The sequence below is a fragment of the Nothobranchius furzeri genome, chromosome 7 (genome assembly GCF_043380555.1).
Source record: "Nothobranchius furzeri strain GRZ-AD chromosome 7, NfurGRZ-RIMD1, whole genome shotgun sequence".
NCBI classification, from domain to species: Eukaryota; Metazoa; Chordata; class Actinopteri; order Cyprinodontiformes; family Nothobranchiidae; genus Nothobranchius; species Nothobranchius furzeri.
Window position 1 is genome coordinate 38,422,176 of NC_091747.1, and position 23,615 is coordinate 38,445,790.

The 23,615-nt window shown below is 41.9% G+C and overlaps 1 protein-coding gene across 3 annotated transcripts in view; it reads right to left on the minus strand.

Moving 5' to 3' along the window:
- The window catches only part of LOC107382653 (partitioning defective 3 homolog), a 517,719-nt gene that overhangs the window by 317,757 nt on the left and 176,347 nt on the right, over positions 1 to 23,615 (minus strand). For all 3 annotated transcript variants that reach the window (XM_054751349.2, XM_054751350.2, XM_070553054.1), the window contains one exon: positions 19,163 to 19,337. In XM_054751349.2, coding sequence (XP_054607324.2) covers positions 19,163 to 19,337 — 175 coding nt within the window. The remainder of the gene's footprint in view (positions 1 to 19,162; positions 19,338 to 23,615) is intronic.

Consider the following 23,615-nt stretch of genomic DNA (forward strand, 5'->3'; position numbering starts at 1 on the left):
ATCAGTAGTGACGTGAACGTATCACCCTAAACTCTCTGAGTGTGGGAACTAAAAAAGATTGAATACAGCCCTGAAACAGGCTTGAAAACTCTGTTTCTGACTTCCAAAACTTCAGATGGTTTGATTTCTTTCTGCTGAAAGTGTCTGGTGCTGAGATGACACAACAGTCACGCCAAACAAACCCTGCTCCCTCCTCACGATCCCCTTCCACATGGTTACAGCCATGTGGTCACAGTTTATGTGCCAAAAGTTGACTTAACTGTTTTTAATTCCAGACCTCGCTGCTCCTGTGTTCCTATAAGTGTGACAAAAGTGACTCAGAGAGCTGCTCTCTGCCCGGCTCAGGAAGAAATAAAGCAGTCAATAATGACACACACACATGCAAGCACACACACACACACACACAACTTGACTGTTTTATTTGGGTCCTGGCGAACCGAACAATAGGAATAGTGGCATATTCCCAACAACACTTTACCAACCCAACAGAACAATTCTGTCACCATTTAGCGGAGTCTGCAGATGTAGCCATTAGCTCTGATCAGCTGTGGCTGACATTACAACGGTACTGGTGATTCTATGTTTAATAAAGAACCAACACCCCTCAGCAATCCCTAAATAATCTCCCCCTTCCAATGGAGAGAGTAAGCATGATTAAGAGTTGAAACCTGGGTGCATCAGAGGCCCATAGGTAAAGAGCTAAAATTGCTTTACCTTGGCCAGTTATGAGCTTGTTTTTTTTATGTGTCCTGCTGAGAGTAAACCCTGAAGCTACTTTAGGTTTTATGCATATTTAGGGCCATACTCAATTCAGCATTAGGATTTTAAAAGTTCTTGGGCTTTTTATGTTTTTTATCTCACCCAAAAAATTTTAAGCTTCATGAAGTCTAAAGAAAACATATTATAATATTATAGAAAACATACTTATTTAGTGCCTTAAAATGTTCTAGAACCCCCCAAGGTGCTTTACAACGAATCAGTCATTCACCCTGTGCTACCAAATTAGGACATGAGGCACATAATGGAAAAATTTAAGTACAGGACTCACAAAATAAAATTAATGTATACATTAATTTAAGTACAGGACTCACAAAATAAAATTAATGTATGCATTTTCCTACAAGTTTGTGTATGTAACTAACTACTAGTCTTAGGCTTTAGTGGTTACATATGGATGCATTTTAGAGCTGAATGAATGGTGAGATGTTCAAATGATTATATTTAATAAAATGTTATTAAAACTGACTTTACAGCTTATTATACATAAAATAGGTATTTAAATATTCAGTCTGATTGAACTTATATGTACAGTATAATATATAATGCACATAACACACAAACTTGCAATATAAAGAAGAACAGCGCTGTCTCTGGAGGGGCAGATAGGAGACAAGATGTCCTGTAACTTAAAATGAACCAAGGCTTCCTCCCAGTTTCTCTTTAGCTGAATTTAACATCAGTTTATCATCATGAAACAAAAGAATAAAGTGGAACAAGCACTTCTATCTTCTATTTCTCTCTCCTTTTAACTTCTCCGTGTCCCTAAATAAGAGACAGGTTACGCTGCAGCTGCCGTCACTGATCCCGCTCCCTCCCCTAGACCGGTGTCGGTACAAGATCGGCTCGGGGTCCGTCTACTGCCGATGATGTCAAAGTAGTTGATTGGCTGAACATGAACCTTAGGGGATTACGTAATCACGCTACGTTGTTATCACTTTACGTTGGTCCAGGCATATCTTTCTGTTGGAAAGATGGACAACTTTTACAAAGAAATCCATCATTACCTCTTTGAAAATACACTTTTAGAAGAAGAAGCATTTATTGTCATTTCTACCACATGTGTAAGACATACAGAGAAACATAGAGCTGCATGTATATTAGGGCTGAACGATTAACTGCATGTAAAATTAAATTGCAATGTGACAAAAGGAGATTTTCTAATCGCAAAGGCTGCAAATTGGCAGCGAGTGGTTAGCGCAATGCTAATATACATGGAAAAACCCATAGGAATGCTAATGCTAATATCAACGGTTACATTATTACAAATTATGAATTAGAAATGTGCCAGATGATTACATTTGGAGTCTAATAGAAAGTAAAACTACCATCAATCAAATAAGTACAGACAGGTATTTTAGTAAAGCCAGAAAACTTTTAACTCCAGAGTTTTGGCTAGCAGCTATGAGCGTAACTGAACTACGCATGGACAAGACGTCAAAAACTAAACACAAAATACTTCAATAAATGGGACACACTTCTTTCCTGCAAATACAATTTCACAGGTGTTGCTAATACCTATGGTCCTTCAAGGGATGTGCTCAAAGAGGAGTTCAACATTATGAATAAAATATAGTGTTTTATTTTACAAATACCATTATAAACACAAACTTACATCTTAAGAAACATTATTTTAATAACAAAACTGCTAAATTATTTCCAACAGTAGAGATGTGTAGTGTATTTTGTCCGAGTGGGTTTGCCATACTTTGACGTCATCGGCAGTCGAAGGACCCCGAGCCGATCTTGCACCCGAGCAGATCTTGTACCGACACCGGATCTCCCGACATCACAGCACTCGGTCTGACTGAGCGCTTCCAGGAGAAATAATAATGAAATTATGAAAATAATAACGCGTGTCTAGAGGAGCGTCCTCTCTCTTGTGTGAGCAGACAATCTCTCTCTCTCTCTCTCTCTCTCTCTCTCTCTCTCTCTCTCTCTCTCTCTCTCTCTCTCTCTCTCTCTCTCTCTCTCTCTGTGTGTGTCACTGATCGAGCGAGCGGCGCAATAACCCGCTCAATTAACATAATTCACGGCCCAAATCCAACAACCGATCGGGCTGATTCGGTTCGGGTTCGGTCTCAGGTTACAACTCCAGTGCTCAGCCCTGCAGAACCACATAAAGGTGGACCAAAGTTTCCTACCCGGTAAATGTGGAGAACACTGCTCTGGCAGATGTGGATGCTGCGCTGGTGCCGCTGTTAAAATAACAAAACTACATTCCACTATAATTGATTATGGTTCTCTTCTATGATGCAGAATCATTTATGCCCGCATCTCATGCATTGACTATTTGATTATTTTCCTCAGCTATATCCTAAACCTCCCGGTCGGCCGTCGGGGGTGCACGCAGGGTTTGGGGGCCAAAAAGAGAGGGCTCGCGGGCCGCCATTTGCGGACCACTGTTGTAGAACAACAGAGGTAATGTACCTGAATTGACCCCTGATGTAACAGGATCAATCGATAGAGAAAATATGATACGGGACTTGGGATGTATTATTGTTTGGTTGATTTGAAGCAAAATTAATGTTTGAGGTTTGTCAATTAATTTTTTTCAATCCAAGTTTATAGCGCCAAATCATGGCAAGAGTCGTCTCAAGGCACTTCACAAAGTAAACATTCCAATACAGGCCAGTTCATTAAGCCAATAAGAAAAAAGGTTACCTATTTAGACAAGCTGAAAGACTTTTAACTGCATTCTGTGGACTTCCTGAGAGTAATGAATTACAGTAATCCAGTGTTGATGTGATAAATGCATGAATTAGTTTTTCAGCATCACTCCTGGAAAAGATGCTTCTAATCGTAGCAATAAATTAAATTAAAAACAACTTCAGATTGTTTTCTTTGTTTTAATACAATCAATATAAAACAAGGCTGGAGCCTGAGGACAGTGAATCCAAAATAGTACAAGTACAACACCTGAAGTGTACTTGAAAATGTGAAAAAAAAAATCAATCAAAAAAAACATTCCTTAGTGATTCAAAGAGCTTACAGATCACATGGCTATTTCAGTTTCATGCAGCACTTAAAGTATATTTGACTCATTTTACTTAACATCTTTTAGCTTTCACCGGCACATCAATATCAGAAGTCACATCCTGAGTGGCTGCCAACTTCAGGATGTGATTCAAGTTCTTGTGTGAGCCTTGAGCACAGCTTTGTTTTATTTATACTCATTACAGAGGAAACTTGCTCACAAAGATACGTTTATTTTCACTCTACATTGTAAAGTATGAAAATAAAGTTTACACAACCATCTCGCGGGCCGGATTTAACCCGCTTGCGGGACGGATCCGGCCCGCAAGCGGGTTAAATCCGGCCCCCGGGCCGCATATTTGACACCCCTGGTTTAGAGTCATCCAATTTTTTATGTCTTCAAGACAAGCCTGTAATCTAACTAATAATCGGCAAAATGCCGATTATCACTTGTAAGTCGCTTTGGACAAAAGCGTCTGCTAAATACATAAACATAAACTAACCGATTAGGATCATCAGGGTTAATGGATAAATATAACTGAGTATCGTCAGCATAACAGTGGAAGTTTATCCCATGCTGTCTAATGATTTTACCAATTGGAAGCATATATATAGCAAAAAGAATTTGTCCAAGCACTGAACCCTGTGGAACTCCACAAGTAACCCTGGAGTATGAAGATTTGTCATGTACATTTGCAAAATGAAATCTATCAGACAGGTAGGGTTTAAACCAGCCTGGCACTGTTCCTTTGATCTCTACAACATGTTCAAGTCTTTCTAAAAGAACATTGTGATCTACTGTGTCAAAAGCAGCACTGAGATCGAACAAGACTAGAACAGACACAAGATTCTTATCTGAGGCCATGAGAATATCATTTGTAACTTTTACTAATGCAGTTTCAGTGCTGTGATACTCTCTAAAACCGGACTGAAATTGTCCAGTGCTGCTTCAGGCCTGCTATGACAGATGTCGTAATAACTGCTTGTGTAACAGCACCACAAAGGATAAAAGAGAAACTAAAAAACATGGCTCTTTCATCACTTCTGTTAGTAGACCAACAAAACAAACAGTTCTCTAGATAAGAACATCGATGGGTTCACCTTTATTTATAAAACTGTGTGTGTGGTGGATGTAGGGTCTTAAATCCAGGCTTTTATTTTGTAGTAAAATGAGGGTGTGTGGCTTTGTCAAGAGAGGACAGTGACAGAAGCTGCTGCTATTTTCACCACATAGACTCCATCTAGGGTATTGTCTAGTAATCTGTTTAAAAAACCAAAGCCAAGGATTAAAAAGTGTCAGCACAGTAACAAGTCTGGAAGTTAGCCAGTAGTCCAATAGCTGCCATGTGTTCATTTATATGGAAAAAAACAAAAGATAAATAAAAGAGAGAGAGAGAGCAAATGAATATAAGAGCTAAAAATACAAAGCAGCTTCCCCAGTAAACCGGTTTTAGATGGTTGAAAAAGTGCAGCAATAGGATCCAACATTATCTCAAAGTTTGAAACTTTTTCAACTTGTTAAAGATTTGATTTTAGTGTTAAGCAGCAGCAGAGGCAGCGTTGGCATCTGTATAATTACAGGAAAATGACATTCATTATTGTAATTTACATCTCATCTCCAATCCAATTATTAACAGTTTGACCTGCATAGCTTGGAAATCTAAAACGGGCCCCAAAGATGGTAGCGAGAGATGGGTGTAGGACAAAAACTGAGTGGGAATTAGAGTGTGGGACTTGGGGAGTAGGAGATGGGGGAATCAATATGGCTTTAGAAGATAATGATTTTAAATAGACATAATTCTCTGCCTCAGAGCACAGCTGCCAAGGGCGCCAATGCAATGCTTTCAAGTCTGATATGAAATATTGCTGCCAGTAATTTGCTCCTGTGCATCTCAGAGGGACCGTAGCTTGCCAGTCTTGTTCATCTGCTTGACCATATGATGCTAGTCAGCTTGTCACTTATAACCAGTAGGGGAGGGAGTCCGTTTCTAGAAAACGTTCTAGTTATGTGTATTTAGTCTTTAACTTCAGCAAAATGAGACAAAATCAAGAGCACCACATGTATGGAACTCAAAAGTATTCAAAATTCAATCAATAAATAAGACATTGTAAAATAAATATCTACATGAAGAATTCAAAAATACTTTATTAATACCAGAGGGAAATTGATTTACTAGACAATACTAGACAATCATGTAACCTGACAATGAAATGATGAAATAACAGAATGTTATGTAAAATCTAAGCTCAATATTATGAAATATTTTTCATTCTTCTTTAAAAATGTCTTTCCATCCATCCATCCATCCATCCATTTTCATTCGCTTATCCGGAGTCAGGTCGCGGGGGCAAAAGCCTAAGGCGAGAGGCCCAGACTTCCCTCTCCCTAGCCACTTGGGCCAGCTCCTCCGGGGGAATCCCAAGGCGTTCTCTGGCCAGGTGAGAGACATATTCCCTCCACCATGTCCTGGGTCTACCTCCCGGTTGGACGTGCCCGGAAAACCTCACCAGGGAGGTGTCCAGGAGGCATACTGACCAGATGCCCGAGCCACCTCAACTGGCTCCTCTCGATGTGGAGGAGCAGTGGGTCTACTCCGAGCCCCTCCTGAATGATTGAGCTTCTCACCCTATCTCTAAGGGAGAACCCAGCCACTCTTTGGAGAAAACTCATTTCGGCCGCTTGTATCCGCAATCTCGTTCTTTCGGTCACTACCCAAAGCTCTTCACCATAGGTGAAGGTAGCAACGTAGATCAACCGGTAAATCGAGAGCTTCACCTTCTGATTCAGCTCTCTCTTCACCACGACAGAACGGTACAATGCCTGCATCACTGCAGATGCAGCACCAATCCGCCTTTCGATCTCACGCTCCAGTTTTCCCTCACTCGTGAACAAGACCCCGAGATACTTAAACTCCTCCACTTGAGGCAGGACCTCATCCCTGACCCGGAGAAGGCATTCTACCCTTTTCTGAATGAAGACCATGGTCTCAGATTTAGAGGAGCTAATTCTTATCCCAGCTGCGTCGCATTCGGCTGTGAACCGCTCCAGTGAAAGCTGAAGATCACATTCTGATGAAGCCAACAGGACCACATCATCTGCAAAAAGCAGAGACCTGATCCTCAGGCCACCAAAACGGATGCCCTCCACACCTTGGCTGCATCTAGAAATCCTGTCCATAAAAGTTATGAACAGAATCTGTGACAAAGTGTAGCCTTGGCGGAGTCCAACACTCACTGGGAACGAGCCCGACTTACTGCCGGCAATGCGCACCTCAGTGACCTCAGCACCAGAGATTTGAGAGGCCAACCCAAAGTCCCCAGACTCTGCTTCCTCACTGGAAGACGTGTCGGTGGGATTGAGGAGGTCTTCGAAGTATTCTGCCCACCGATCCACAACGTCCTGAGTAGAGGTCAGCAGCACACCGTCCCCACTATAGATAGTGTTAGTAGCGCACTGCCCCCCCCCCCCCCCCCCCCCCCCCCCCGCCCTGAGGCACCGGATGGTGGACCAGAATCTCCTCGAAGCCATATGGAAGTCTTGCTCCATGGTCTCACCGAACTCCTCCCATGCCCAGGTTTTTGTGCGCAGATGTCACAGGCTCTAGTATATTCCTTAACAGGCTCGGACATGGGCGTGGAGTGTGAGAACTGGCGGGAGAGGGCATCAGCCTTCTGATTCTTTATTCCGGGGCGGTAGGGGTGGTGCCCAGAAGCCACTGCCTCCATTCTTCCAGTGCCCATTTTAAGGCCAGCAGTTTACAATCACCCACGACATACTTCTGCTGAGTGGTGGAAAACTTCCTAGAGAAGTAGGCGCAGGGATGGAGTCTGTCGTCGGGCTCGCCTTGGGACAGGATTGTCCCGGCGCCGACGTCCAAGGCATCGACCTCGACCACAAAGGGTACAGTAGTATATGGATGGCGGAGGACGGGGGCAGTCATGAACTGGGTGACCAGATGGCGGAAGGCCTGAATGGCATCTGGCGTTAGGCGTAACAGCTGCCCGGGTGGGCGAGGTGAGAGGCAAAACTATGGTGCTGAAGTTCCTTATAAAATGGTGGTAAAAGTTACAGAAAAGTAATCTATGCAGGAACGAAGGTCACCCTCCTTTTTCTTCACAAAGAAGAAGCCCGCGGCACACGGGGAAGAGGAGGGTCGGATGAAGCCCTGCTAGAGGGCCTAGTTTATGTACTCATCCATAGCTCTAGATTCGGGGGGGGGGGGAGAGAGAAAAGGCGCCCTCTGGTTCCTGGTTGCAGCTTGATTTCCATATCATTAGGGCGGTGAGGTGGCAGTGTGGTAGCGCGCCACTTGTCGAAAACTGTGGCAAGGTTTTGATAGGGCTGCAGCAGATTGGGCAGTGAAGGTCCAAGTCCACCAGCCGGGCGGTCTGCCATGGATGGGGGAGAAGATAGGTGGGCCTGTCACCGGGTCCCCCAGCCTAACAGGCGGTTCTGGGACCAGGAAATCTGGGGGTCCTGGAGGTGGAGCCAGGGGAACCCCAGGATAAGAGGAGAGGAGGGAGCGGAGATGATCAGGAAATGGAGGGTCTCCTGGTGGCCTTGGATGATCATCTGGAGTGACTGGGTTCGGTCTTGGACCGGATAGGGCTGGAGAGGCCTGCCGTCCACCGAGGTCACCGGAATAACCCGCGCCAGGCAGGTCAGGGGGATCAGTAGGCGTTTGGCCAGATCCGCATCAATGAAGTTGTCAGCGGCCCCTGAGTCCACCAGAGCGTGCATCTGGTGTGAGGTCTCGCCATGAAGGAAGGTGACGGGAAGGAGGAGTTGGTGGAGAGAGACATGGGCAGAGGATGAACCAGACTGAGCTACCCCGATACTCAGTGGGTGCCTTCGTTTCCCGGCTGTAACGGGCAGTCCAGGCGGTGGTGGTCGGGGGAGCCACAATAGGCACAGAGACCCTCACACCACCGTCGCTCTCTCTCTCCCGGCGGAAGGTGGCGTAGCTGCATTGGCTCCTCGGTTGAGGTGTGTCCCGGGGCTGGCGTAGGTGAACGAGGCAGAGGTCCAGGAGTTTTGAGAGGGCGGGTGGAGGACCTGGGTCGAACCAGGACCTGCTGGTCGATGCGCAGGGCAAGATCGGCTACTTCATCCAGGGTTTGGGGCAGTTCCCTTCTCGTCATCTCGTCTGAGATGTAGGGTGCCAGCCCCTGTAAGAACACAGCCCAAAGGGCCAGTCATCCCACTGGAGTTTGGCAGCGATGGTGCGAAATTCTGACACATAGGTGCACACAGAGCGTTCCCATTGGCTGAGTTTTAGGAGGCGGGCCTCAGCCGCCACCTCACTTCTGGGTGGAACGAAGGTCTTCCTGAGGGCGGCCACATAAGCAGCATAGTCATTGCAGGCAGGGGATTTAGAATTATAGAGTGCGGCGGCCCACTCCTGAGTACGTCCAGAGAGAAATGAGGTGAGTTGCGCCACCCGAGAGCGGACATTGGGGTATTTTTCTGGTTGCCACTCATACTGCATGTCCAGGGAGGCGAGCAGGCCATCGGGGCTCCCATCCACCCCATTCCACTTCTCCAGAAGGCTGAGCTGTGGCTCCTCCTTAGCCGGAGTGAGGGCTTGCTGCTGGAGAGCGTTGAGGGATGTAGATAACTGAAGGATGAGGTCGGTTAGAGAGTTCACCTTGGTGTTGATACCGATCGACCAAAGCGTGGAGCTGCACAACCTCATTCTTTAAACGCTCAAACTCCGCGGGATTAATGGACTCAGTCATCCTGTCAGGCGGGCCGGCTGGATACAGGGAGTTGAGCTGTAGCAAGCGTGTCTTTACAGATGCGGAAGCGCTAGCATCGGTGATACGCCGGCTCGCGGTTTGATCTAGGAATTCCTGAGCGTCTGAGCATCAATGAAGTGACACGGAGATGCTGGGTTTTTCCAGAGGTAAGTAAGAGAGCTTACTGTAAGTAGACAGTTTGTTTGATGGATAGGTTGATTGAATACTCTGATCATGGATCTGAAGAAACAATGACTGAGTGGTGTGCTGGAGAGGCGACTGCCATATATAGTCGCGGTTAGTGACGTAGGTGTGACGTGGAGGGAATCCCCACGAGACTCTGGGAGTTGTGGTCCTGGGTGGAGACCGGCTAGCTGGAAGAGGCTGGTTTGGGGACTTGGGCTCTGACACCAGGTCTCACTGTCATTGCCCATGTGAGCGTTTAAAGTCCCCCAACAGAACAAGGGTGTCACCGGAAGGAGCGCTTTCCAGCACCCCCTTCAAGGTCTCCAAAAAGGGTGGGTAGTCTGAACTGTAGTTTGGTGCATAAGCACAGACCACAGTCAGAACCCATCCCCCCACACGTAGGCGGAGGGAGGCTACCCTCTCATTCACTGGGGTAAACCCCAACGTACAGGCACCAAGATGGGGGGCAACTAGTATGCCCACCCCTGCTCGGTGGCTCTCAGTGGGAGCAACTCCACAGTGGTAGAAAGTCCAACCCCTCTCAAGGAAACTGGTTCAAGAGCCAGAGCCATGCATTGAGGTGAGTCTGACTATATCTAGTCGGAACCTCTCAACCTCACACACCAACTCAGGCTCCTTCCCCACTAGAGAGGTGACATTCCATGTGCCAAGAGCCAGCTTCTGCAGCCGAGGATCAGACCGCCAAGGTCCCCGCCCTCGACTACCACCCATCATACACTGCACCGGGCCCCTTTGGCCCCTCCCACGAGTGGTGAGCCCATGGGAAGGGGGACCCACATTTCTTCTTCGGGCTGTGCCCGGCCGGGCTCCATGGCTGACAGCCCGGCAACCAGGCACTCGCCAACGTGCCCCACCACCAGGCCTGGCTCCAGAGGGAGGCCCCGGTTACCCACGTCGGGGCGAGGGAACACGGTTTCCATTTATATAATTCATCATAAGAGGTCGTCGGGCTAAAATGTCTTTATTAATATAAAGTTTTTTTTCAAAAGTCATTTTTTCATAATAATCCAAATTAATATTGAGCTACTTTTATTTAATTCATTCAGTTTTTATTACATAATGTCTTTTTAAGAAAGACAGCTTTAATTTCATAATAGTGTTTTTTTTTTCCCCATGGCTGATTTATTTGTGTCAAAGTTGAAGCACTGCATTATCATAGTGATTTGATTGAAGTTAGTGATTGATGGGTATTAATTTGTGTGTTTAGCAAGGTCAATGGTTAAAAGCATACATTGACAAACTTGAAGACAGTTGATTTATTTATTTTGTTACTTGATGTGGTACTTGATGAAGTATTCAGTAAATGTACTCGTTTACTGATTCCTTGATTTAACGTAATTCTTTAAGGGAGTTTTCTTAATTCATTAGAAGCACTTTACAGTTAATTCTTTCATTTAATTAAAAATGGTTAATTTATCTGAAATGTTCAATTCATTTGTTCATTCATTTATTTTTTATTTTAAAAATAATTATTTACAAAATATTGTTGCTAACCTTTGTTTATGTGCTTTGAAGGTTATCAACCTGATGAAATCATGCAATGATCAACTTGAAACCAACAAATCTCAGAGTTGAAAAATATAAGTTGATCAAAAGCAGAATCAAGAGCTGTCCCTGAGTGTCCCTTTGGAGTAGAACTGGAGTGGAGCTTACCAATCACCATGTGGATCATAACAAATTTGAATAGGAAACACACACATCACCCATGCTTTGACTGAAAAAAAAAATCACCCAATATCTCTGCCATGTGTTAACGGGAATTTATGGCATAAATGCACGGAGTCTGACTCTTATAGAAAACTTACAACATGAGCAACAGAGATCCTGATCCGGCAGACTGATGAAAGAAATGCCTGGAAGTTTTAACTAAAGATCTGATGACAAATTGAAAACAGGTGAGAAGTAATTAAAAACCGAACCCTGAAAAATAAAATAAGACAACCTAGAAAGCATACACGCAAGAATGACCCGCACAGCTAAGTGTGTACCCATCAACTTGGTTTGAACTGGTGCAAAATCCAAGTTTTCCATTTATAAAGAGCACAGAAGCTTTCAGGAGCTGTCATCCACCACATAATGTACAATCAACAGCTCTCTCCAGCATGCAGCTTGTATTGGTTTGCGTCACTGGTGGTTTCAACAGTTTACTTCCATAAAAACAAAAAATATAGTTTCTTGAAATGTTGGTAATTTACAGGTAAACTTAATTCTTAATTCATATATCAAATAAAGTATATGAACTCATTTAATGCACATAACCAAACAACAGAAGAAATTTCCAAAAATTCTATTAACCCCTTTAATGTTAGTCACCTCTGACAGCCTGGTTAGTGTTCCTCTAAGCGGTTTGCAGTTAGCATCAGTTGCAACTGCTGTGTTACATTTACATATGAAATTCATTTGGGATAAAAGTGTCCCAAAATCCATAAGCATAACCATTTAGAAATGTTGCTTTATGTTAGCATAACTGGTAGATGAACCCATCCTAAGATGAATTATTACCACCTCTTCACAAGAATCTGAGTTTACAGCAACATTTCTAAAATCTGCAGCAAAGCTGTTTAAAGACACACCGAATCAGGAGGATTTGGTGCCGTAAGCCTTACGAACAGAGCACGTCAGACTTTCCTTCAGAGGAAATTATGTGAACTTGAGAAAAAAAGGGTAAAATATCTCCACATTAAATGTGGTTTGACTTAGATTGGTACTGAAACCACTCTCAGGAACAATTTCCATAAATATTCAGTCTATCATGCTAGATTGAGCTTTAATTTTAGGGCAGTCATCTGTTCATCCAAGCACATAAACGCATCTCATGCGAGCTCTGACTTAGTATGTCTACGGTGTCCTTTAGAGGTTTAGGGCTGCTGTGCATAACCTCGCTGGTTCCACTTCAGTGACAAATGACTACGTGATAACTTCTGAGTCACTGGCATATTTCAACAGTTTTATGGTTGCATGTGCACCTTTCACTGGCAGGTGTGCCTTTCCTCAAGCTACACAGATAGGGTAACCTGCTGTGTCTCGCTTCCTTCTGCTGTCTAAACATCTGCTAGTCTTAGTGCAGTGAACTTCCTCTGGTAATAACAATGATGGCATGTAATAAAACAGCCTCCATCGTGCTTAGACAAAGAAGGATCTGTCACTGGCATGAGGCTTCCCTTTAGGGCTGTTAAACATGTCCCTGTCCATAGTCACAACCAGTGTCGGGCGTCTTATGTTAAAAAAGTAATTAGTTATAGTTACACATTACTTTTTCCAAAAAGTAATCAAGTTGGTAATTCAGTTACCACATTGTAAAAGTTACCTATCAAAGTAACTGTGATGTTACTTTTATCTTCTATAACACAATTATGTTTCTAAAATCTGCAGCACAAAGCTGTTTAACCCTCTCAGGCTCAAAATAAGTTTTGATAAAAGGACGAACAACGAAGTCCTTAGAGGGTACTTCTGAGTTAAAAAAATGCTCATGAATATGTATGTGGAGTAACCAGGTAGGTAGGTTTTAATGAGTGCGTTTACATGCAGCCAGTAACCCTTTAAAACCCGAATATTCACAATAACCCGGTTCCGCAGGTCCGTGTAAACACCGCCAAAAACCCGGATATGCTCATAACCGGGTTTTCAAAAACCCGGTACTACACCTGGGGTAACCCTTTTCTAACCCGAATGTTTGGTCGTGTAAACACATATCGGGATATCTCCATCAAAGCGTGTGTTCTGCGCATGCTCTGTTCGCAAGGAATCTTGGTCTTTTGAGTAGCAAGACGTCTTGTATGCGCCAGAACACCGGAAGTAAACAACAAGTTGGGAGCAAAATGGCGAGTCGCGGCACAGCACCACACTTTTGGAGTGACGAGGAAACTAAAGCGCAAACAAACGCGGTCGCTATCTCTTCCGAACTGGGAAACACGTTGTTGTTTTCACGGATACCGGAACGAGAAGAACCGGAAATGACGCATATTGCGTCTGGACGTCCTGACGCTACCCCAACATCTGCATTTAAATCGGGTTATGCAAGTTAGGGGTAACTCTTTCTATTTATGCTTGTAAACGGGTTATTCTGATCAACTCAGAAACCCGAATAACGACCTTAACCCGATCATAACCCGGATATTGGCTGCATGTAAACATAGTCAATGTTGCAAATCTGCAACGCCTGCCTCCAGAGGGTTAAAGACACGCTAGGCGTAGTCTTAAGCTTCTTAAAGGGACATGATGTTGCCAACCCACACCCAAATTTTAGTTTTTTTATTATCAAATTTATTGACATGGGAAAAACGATATAGGTAAATGTCAGAAATTTCTATACTGATACATTTTCGATTTCTTGCCTAGCCCTACAATAACATCAAAGATCTTTTTAACTGAATGATTATTACCATCTCAAATGAGTGTTTCAGATATCTGAAACGTTCATTCAGTAAGAATGTTCTCATGGATGTCTGGAATGTTTATTTCTACTAGGAACAATAGAATTATAGATATCTGGAATACATATCCAGTCTGCCTAATAAACGTTAGAAAGGCCATATTAGGTATTTAGGGATTCTGAGATATCTCAAACATAATTACTACCAATGCACTTGTTAAGAATATCCTTCATTGTAAATTCTACTAGTAACAACTGTTAATGTCGATTTTTATTTTGGTTCGCTAGAGTTTTTGCCAATTAAAATAGCACCCACATTTTCTACGTGAAACACATCTAAACAACGGTAGTTTCTGCTTCAGCTCTCCTCCCTCCCCCTGTGCAGCGGCCGCAAACTCACTGATGCACCTGCAGCCTCTCAGAGTTCCTGTTGCTCTAAACAATAAAATAATGATTTCATTTTCTGTTCCTCACATCTGATTACCTTCAATGGTGTCTGTTTGTTGCAACCACCAGGTACAAAAACTAACTTGTTTTTATTTGACTATTTTTCTGTCCTGTCTGTTTATTATCTTCCTGCATCTCCTCTCAATCCTAAAGAAAAACTGCTACCTGGGTTCATACATATATATTCACCTTATGAGAAGTGTTGGGCAAGTTACTTCAAAACTGTAATGCATTATTTATTACTTGTTACCCTCATTTTAAAGTAATTCATTACATTACAATATTACTGATTTTAAAATGTAAGAAATTACACTACTTTTGCATTACTTTTAGTTACTTTCACCAAAACAACTTCAATATGAATCTGGTAATCTGATGATCAGTGAGCTCATGACATATATGCGGAAAGTGAAGTGGTGTCTGAGCTAGGATTGCTGTTAAAAACAGTCAGATATAATAACAGTGCTTTAAAATGATTGTTTATTAAATAAAAGCAACAACAATATGTACTCTCAGCACGCTGCCATCTTATAGGGCCATCTGAGCAGGGACTGAGCTGGTGGGGGCTCCAAGCCTATATTTGCCTTGGTCCCCAAATGTCTGGATACGGCCCGGGATGTGGGACTGACTTCTTGGGGGTGATCTGATTCTATCACATGTAAAATATTAAATGCTTATTTATTATTGCTTTTCACTGGTAAACATGTGTATTGGGGATAAATCTACCTACTTTTTTCCTTTTTTCTTGATTTTATTTGAATAATTTCCTGCCCTTTCTCTCTCTAACCTTCCTGCATGCTGCATGTTTTCTCCATCTTCCAGAAAAACTGTTTCTTAGATTTCCTACTTTCTAACCAATCAGACAAAGGGATCTACCGAACCAGCAGCAATGACTTGAAATCACCGGGGCACAGATTATGAACTCAGCTGAAAAGTACATGAAGTACCAGAGAATATGGGCTGATATAAATGATCGCAAACAAATTATTTTGTTTTGGTGGAGCGTTTTTGTGAATATGAGAGCGGCCGCGCGCAGGACGCAGCTGGAGTATTTGAGCCATTACCGCAGCGTCCTCTCTGCTCATAGAATGCCCGCAAAGCTGAGTCCATAAATGACGTCATATCTTTTTTCGGGCTTCCCACTATTTGAATTTTTAGGAAACCCACATCTTGATTCTAGGTTTAAAAATGCATTGTAATTACCGCGTTACTGACAATTGTACCGAGTAAATATTACCATTTTCTTTCCCTGTAATGCCTTACATTACCACATTACAGCAAAAAGCAATGCATTACAGTAATTAATTACTTTTGTACCGCATTAATCCCAACACTGCTTATGAGTTACCTTTGAACTGCAGTTCTAAAAGATCTACCGACTGCAAAAACAGCGGAGTGCGCGCTGGCCGCACCAGTGAGGTCCAGCACCGGAGGACAAAACAGGTGATGCGCTCCACTCCACAGCAGCGAAACGCATCAGGCACAAATAAAAGACAGAAAACATAAAAGGAAATTAGAAGACATGAACGATTGCGTGTTAAATTTATTTTTGAGGTGGCGTCACCTAATTTGGTAATGTTACTGTGGCCGTGCTCAGGACGCAGATGTCTGGATCGCGTTAAAGATCGGAGCTTTGCATGCGCAAGCTGGTTAAGGTTAGGATGGGGGTGAGGGGAAGGTTAGATTGCAAGAGGGTAAAGGTCAAAATTTGGTCAGATACCGACGCTCTGGCACAGCGCTTCGCCTCCCGACGCGCAGGGGCTCGTCCCCTGCTGTCTTTTCCGAGGACTGCATCTTGTCAGTCATTATCATGTGAAGTCGACTAGTCGACTAGTTGATGCAACCCCTAATGGGTACATCTTGTGTCACTCACTCCAGCTCCTCCAAGAAGAAGCCAGCTCCGATGTTGTGTGTGATCGACACGTCACTAATGTGGCTCTCAGAGAGCGTGACAACACTGTGCTTCATTCAACCACATTGTAGTAACGCACTGATTTACATGCCCAGTAATGAGGGGAAAAGTAATTAAATACATTACTCTGTTACCTAAAAATAATGCCGTTAGAAGCTGGTGAAAATGACTAACAGGGCCACAGATGACTTAGGAAATTTGTTGTTTTGATCGCACTTTGTCAATTTATATTCCATTTATTAGTATGCTTGTTTTTCACCTGTACTTTGTTAACGAAGTGGCACTGCCTGATTTTTTTCTTTTTTATTTCATTCTAAATAAAAACAAATAAAACATATAAACAATAAGAAAAACATACCAAAAAAATCTAATTTGAACGAAAAGGAGCAGAATGAAGAAAAACATCTTATAATTTCTGCCCCCTTTTCCAGAAGAAATAATCAATTTATTTACAATTTCCATTTGTAAGACACACACAGATTCATTTTAAACTTTTTCCTGTTCTAAATTCCATTGCGATCATGATCATGGATTTAATTTACATTTTCATGATTATTTAATACACTCAATTTGGTAAATTTTTTGAATATATTAAATGACAGGGTTTTTTTTTATTTCCCTTTTAAAGTTATTCCATAATTTAACACCATTTATAGATATATTGCATTCCTTAATTTTAGTTCTAAATCTAGGTTTTGTCAACACATCAGTTTCTTTCAGCATGTAATTACTAGTTCTCTTTTCAAATATCCCCTGAATGTTTGTTGGCAGAGCACCTAAACTGGCTTTATACGTGGTTTGTATGATTTTCCAGTCTTTTAAATCATGAAATTTCAGTAATTTATATTTAATAAACAATGGGTTCGATGGATCTCTACAGCCCCTGCAATTGATGATTCTCAGAGCTCTTTTATGTAAAATAAATATGGGTTGTGTATAGTTTTTGTATGTTGCTCCCCAGATTTCTACACAATAATTCAGGTATGGAACAATCAGTGAATTGCACAATGCCAGCAAACCAGAATTAGACAGTAAAAACTTGACTCGATGTAATACTCCTAAGGATTTGGCGATTTTACCTTTTATGTAACTAATATGGGATTTCCATGTCAAGTCTTCATCAATAAGAACTCCAAGAAATTGAGTTTCTTTTGCTCTTTGAATTGCAATCCCATCTATTTCCAATGACACATCACTGTTCTTTTTATCATTTAACAGTATAAAATTTGTTTTATTAAGATTCAGTGTCAATCTATTTATATCAAACCAGTTTTTAATTTTAATCAGTTCATCATTTATCACTTTAGCCACCTCCTCAATATTTGATCCTGAGTAAAATTAAAAATTTAATTTAGTTCTTCCAGGAAATATCTGCCTGCCAGTGTCAGTTACTCATTAACACCTTCCACCTACACAGCTGTGATGATGGGTTTTGTTACTCTGCAGTCACGACATGTTGCTGTATCTTTTATTTATTTATTTGTTTGTTTGTTTACATTGAATTCCTTGCTCTGGAGTGCTTTGGTTTCCTCTTCCTCATCCATCTGCCTGCTTCCCTTACCTCGCTACAGCTCTAACACAATGGAGTGTTTAATGGGTTTGATTGTCTCACCTGCTCCTGTGTTGTAACAGGTCAAAAAACACCCTCTCTCTTTTGATGCTGAATTTTGTGTTGACATGCAAAGACATGTTTTCCTCTGTTCATTCCAGTTGGAAGTTCTTGTTTATTCAGGTACGAGTGCACAAAATTAAAATGCAGTACCACTCCAAAAGCTGCTAAAAAGCAACTATTTCATTTCCCTTTTCAAGAATTCTAGTCTCAGAATTGTTCCTTGACCTCTACTTTGCCAATCTTTAAAATAACTACTAATAATGGAAACGCTTTGCAGGTTTGAGCCACTCACATGAATGTTTATTAACGGAGAAAGTCAGGCTTTTTCCAACTGAAACGTGTAACTTTTCCGTCTGCAACAAGTTTTATGAATGAACCGGTCATAATACGTAAATGACATCCATGGATGGCTCTCAGTCGTGTGGAGGGATCTACAGTTGTTTTTCAAACTGTCTCTGCATGCTATTGGATGACCAACGACGTCACTACGGATGTTGATCAATGAGGCAGTCCGCCATACTCCATCAAAGATGCAAACATGTCCTTTTTCCACATAAACTTAAGTACCTCTGTCTGCTCTTGAGTCAAAGAAAAGCCCAAGTCTAAATATTACATTAGAGCGCTGTGATTGGCCAGCCACATTGCCTACCGTAAATGTTACTTCGGCAAACGACGTCTATATTAGAAGTAGATAATAGACTTTGAGAGATTTTCTTGCATTGGTTTAACATCCAAGAGACATGACAACAAGGTCCTGCAGCTTTAAACAAGTGCGAGAACCCTAGTGAATGTTTGAAGACATTTTGAAACCAGTTGCAGCTCAGCAAGATACCAATTCCAACAGAAATGTTTCAGAACAGGCAATGCTTTTATACTGAAAACATAATTTAGCAGACTTACACAATGATAAGAGCTGGCATAAGAGTAGACGTAGGCCCTGTGAAACCAAAAGTCCTCATGCAAATTGCTATTTGACCAAATATCTAGTTGGTCGTTTGAATATTTAAATATTTAATTTATAATAAGGGTTTACAGCAAAAATAGTACAGATTTGCTAACACTCTTTACAAATAAGCATTAAAGGGGATTGATTTAAAGACTTTGTTATGATAAGACTTACTAGAGAGCAGAGTGGATGGAGTAACCACGATTTCACTGGTGTTCTGGTAGGGCGGGAAGGTCGTTGCTGAACTCATTCCATTAGCAAACGGGTCTGGACTCTGAGTTCCTGTGGAGCTGGCGCTGGTACCATCACCTCCATTGTGTGGATCCTGTTCTTCATATACTGCAACCAGCTGAGGGTAAAGAAAATCAAATATTTATATTGTGTCCATACAGCAATGTTCTAATAGAGGTGTGAGTCTTTATCAGGGCAGAACCTGAGTTTGTACATGTGATATAATTTTACTCAGCTGATTTGCTGTTGAGAAATAATTTTAAGCATAAAACTACAGTAATATAGGGCTGCACGATATTAGGAAAACCTGCGATATGCGGTAACAGTGATTAATATTGCGATGACGATATTACTTGCCAGTGCCACAAATAAAAACTTTACTCAGGAATAAAAATAATCAAAAACAAAAAAATTTTTTAAAATGACTCAAATATCATAAAAAATAAGAAAAGTAAAAGATGTGAGGAAAGGGGAAAAGACAATGAACAAGAAGAGGCAATCAGTGGATCCCGGGAAAAGCAGAATCAGCAGAAAGAGCAGAACAAAGCTAACTCAGGTGTTTGCTAACCATCAAAATTAAGTGCCATTGCCTCGGGGGCGGGCCGGGCATCTAACCTATGAGAACCCATACATATGGCCAAATGTGTGAAGAGCTCCATTTGATTTGTTAAATAAATATCATGCTTCCGTTTGATTGACAGAATGCGTTATGTGTAGCAAACATTGTGATATTTATCTGTTCCTTGCTATATGCATTTTGTGCATGCTGATATCGTGATAACGGCATATTTGCGATATATTGTGCAGGCCTAGTACACACAAAGAGGCTAATCTCAAAATACAGACATTTAGATTATTTATGTGGCGTGGAAGGTCCTGGAGCAGCAAGTTTGGCCTCCACAACAAGCAACGGTTCCATTTCAACGCAGGTTATTTGCTGTCATAAGTCTTTATCCAGATGGTGAAAACTCTTCCCAGAATTGCATTATGTGAGTCTAACACACAGCACTCATTACTGAGTTTGTAAAGTTTGGGGTCTGATGTTGGATTATAGTGTGAACAGAAACTCTCCAGTTTCTTTTGGGGGACAAATGGACCTGAACAGAAAGGTTGATTAGTGCTGCCACAAAAACACAAAAGGTAGGAAAACAAAATGTTGCTGGATGTGAGTGAGAACATCTACCTACTGCTAAAAGACTAGGCAGGCTCTTAAAGGGATACGTTAGGGCTTGCTTCTTGGTTTTTTTACCACCTTAATCCAACTGCTGCAATGTCTCCTCAAACTTCATTAGTTTCTACGGAACGGTTCATCACTTAATCAAACAAATCAGCTGTGTTCATGATCTAAAACAGGCAGGAAACATGCTGGTTGAGGCATGTCAGCTCCACTTTACTAAAGCCTAATTTATGCTACGCAATGCCATTATCCGTGGTTACGCCACTTGAAGAAGTCTAGTGGCAGACACTTAGCCGCTTGAAGAATACCATGCAGAAAATATGAATGTTTTATTCACTCGTGACTGGAGGAATATAAAGATATGCTGCAAGCATTTTATTCATGGACCGTCTTGACGGTAATCATGGGTCTAGAGGTGGCGATTGCATGAGGAGGTGGTGGAGAATGAGTAACAAATTTGTCCGTTTTAAAAATTCTCTGAAATACAAAAAACAGAATATAAACATATTAGTAGATGCGCTTTCATGGACCGGATACCCGACAGGATACACCAGAAAAGCGCTACGCCCTCTGTTGTCCTGGCAGGAAATAGCTTTGCAACACTCCCAAGTGACGGAGAAGTCCGAAGGTGAAACGTCTCCATCAATACGTGTGCATCTCTCGCTTGTAGCGCTCATGGAGAAGCATAAATTAGGGTTAAGTCCAACAGAAACTGGAACGACACGCGGAAGTTGCAAGTGCGGAATTTTAACCACAGACGGCGGTGGGGGTTTGAGTGACATTTCATTAATGCTGAAAAGAGTCATTTTAGCACATTCTGGCTCAATAAAGTGATTTTAAAATATGAAAAAAATGCAAAGTGTGCTTTTTATGTTGCATGACCGTTTTTGATCCAAATGCATCCACAACATGCAACAACAGTGTGCATATTAGCAATCTGAGATCATTTATTTTGAAGTCCTTATAGTCATGACTGCATAGAGCAGCCATCAATGTAAGAATAAGCCTCTGTGAAGAGCAAACAGCTTTGTGTATTTCACATTATATTGGCCTGAAGATAAAAATAGCACATTTTTCCATGCATTGTAATTTTTCATCTCCCCAACATCAGTGAATCTGCATATAAACAAGCTGAGGAGTCTCAGCTTCTCTATTTGATTTAGCTCATATTCACAAGCAGAGTGCTATCTTTAAGTGTGCATTTGTTAGTGTTCCTGCAGATGAATTTATGTGTGTATGCTTGTGTAGTTTATGGTTGCTGCAGCATCTTTCACGCTGGCTTTGCACAATTAAAGCAGACTGTTTTTTTTCCCCCTCTTAGATGTTTTGTTACATGACAATGCCATCTCTGAGATGCTCTCTTTCACTGAATGCTTCTCCCATTTTACCCTAATCACGTTCCACTCCAATCTTCAAATTACATTCTTTGGTTGTGAGGGTTTATCACAAATCTGCTCAGTGCACCAGAGAGGCAATCAGAAAGGAGACAGATCTGCTGCTGCAGACAGAAGAGGTAATATCCTGCATGTTTGTTTATTGGTAAGTGTCCTAATTCACATATGAAAGCATGAAAAATACTGCTTTGGAGTAACTGCAAATACAGCCAAAAGTGATCTTGACATGCTTGTAGTGATGGTGATGATAAAAAGAAGAGCTATATGAAGGTGTGATGCAATGACAGACAGGAAGGCTCGTCCGTGGTGGTATTTGCTCTGGCCTAGTGCACGAACAAGCCAACAAATCATCAGTGACAAACTAATCAGGCTTCCCATTCATATGTTGCTGGGAGTATTTAGCAACTCAACAAGCGCCGTGCCTGCCAGCTGCCCATTTAGAGAAGTGCTGAATGCTGCTGATGTCTTGGCAAAGTGTGATTCATTTTTCAAACAGGTTCAAAGTCCCTCTCATCCTTTCATCAAACACTGAAGAGTAGCCTGTTGGTGTCTGACCCGCTGTGCTCATCCACACACCCATCTCCTAATCAAATGAGCATGTTTTTATCCTGAATTCAGTATTTATGAGCTCCGGTCACTCACAAATGATATGAAATAGTTCATTCGGGTGGAAATTCTGGGTTTATTATGAATGCTGGGTCCAAAACATCAATCTGCTGCTACTTTTCTATATTATAAACCCAAACAGAAACTGGAATAATCAGCTGTAGGAAAGCTCCACTCACATTTATCTTAAATTTGTTCTGTGTTGGTTATCCAATTCCATTATTTGGTTATTTTCTGGCCACAGAGTAATAAAGATTTGTTGTTTACCTTTAAAAACATTCTTAGAGGGCAATGACGTACTCTGACAGAAGTGACGCCACCAACATTAGCAATGCTCTGAAGAAACTGGTCAGCAAGAAAGTAAATATCAATTCGTTATTACGCTGTGTTCGGAAAAGAATCAAATAATGGAGTTCCAAACACGGTTTTTGGCTTCCAATCTGAGTCTGAGTCGTTTGATTTTGAGCGAACTGCCGATACTTTTCAGGAAAGAAGAAAACGCATCCAAGTTGTCCTTTAAGTTTCATGTTCACTTGCTCGGGAAGAACACTGATTTAAAAACTTGTTTATATTATGGATATATTTAGAAGTATCAGTGTTGCTCCTATTTCAAATGTTTTACTCCCTCAATATACAGGAGTATGTGTGTTCCCGTATCGGAGCAGGCACACGGGCCAAACGTTTTCTGGCACAACACCTGTATCTGCCACACGGCTTGGGTGAAGCAGGAAACAACACAAAGTTTTGTAGTTTGATGGCAATTTATCTCCTGAGGAGACACGTTAGCTCTGCATTAGCCTGCTAGCTAACAGCTGCACATTGGTGTCTGAATACCTGCCTGCCATAAATTGTGTGACATGCGGGGTTGTTTTCGTACAAGAAACAAAGACTATTGATATAGCGGAACTCACTGAAATAAAATCTAAGCCATTTAAAATACATCTCAGGATGAATTAAAAAAGTCGTGTGTGTGTTGTTTTAAAAGGTTACATCTGATCTTTTTCTCCCGATCTCGATCCTTTTAAAAATCACATGATCAGGCCTGATCTCTGATCATGTGATCGGATCATCCCTACTGTCAACACGCAGAACTCTTTTTTTTTCCTTTGGATTAAATGTGTTTGCGTCTTTATTCTGTTCACCAAAAGTTCTGCTCAATTAATCTCAAAGACTGAACTCCATTTAAAGCACAAGCAGCTATAACGTGAATGCAGCTGTT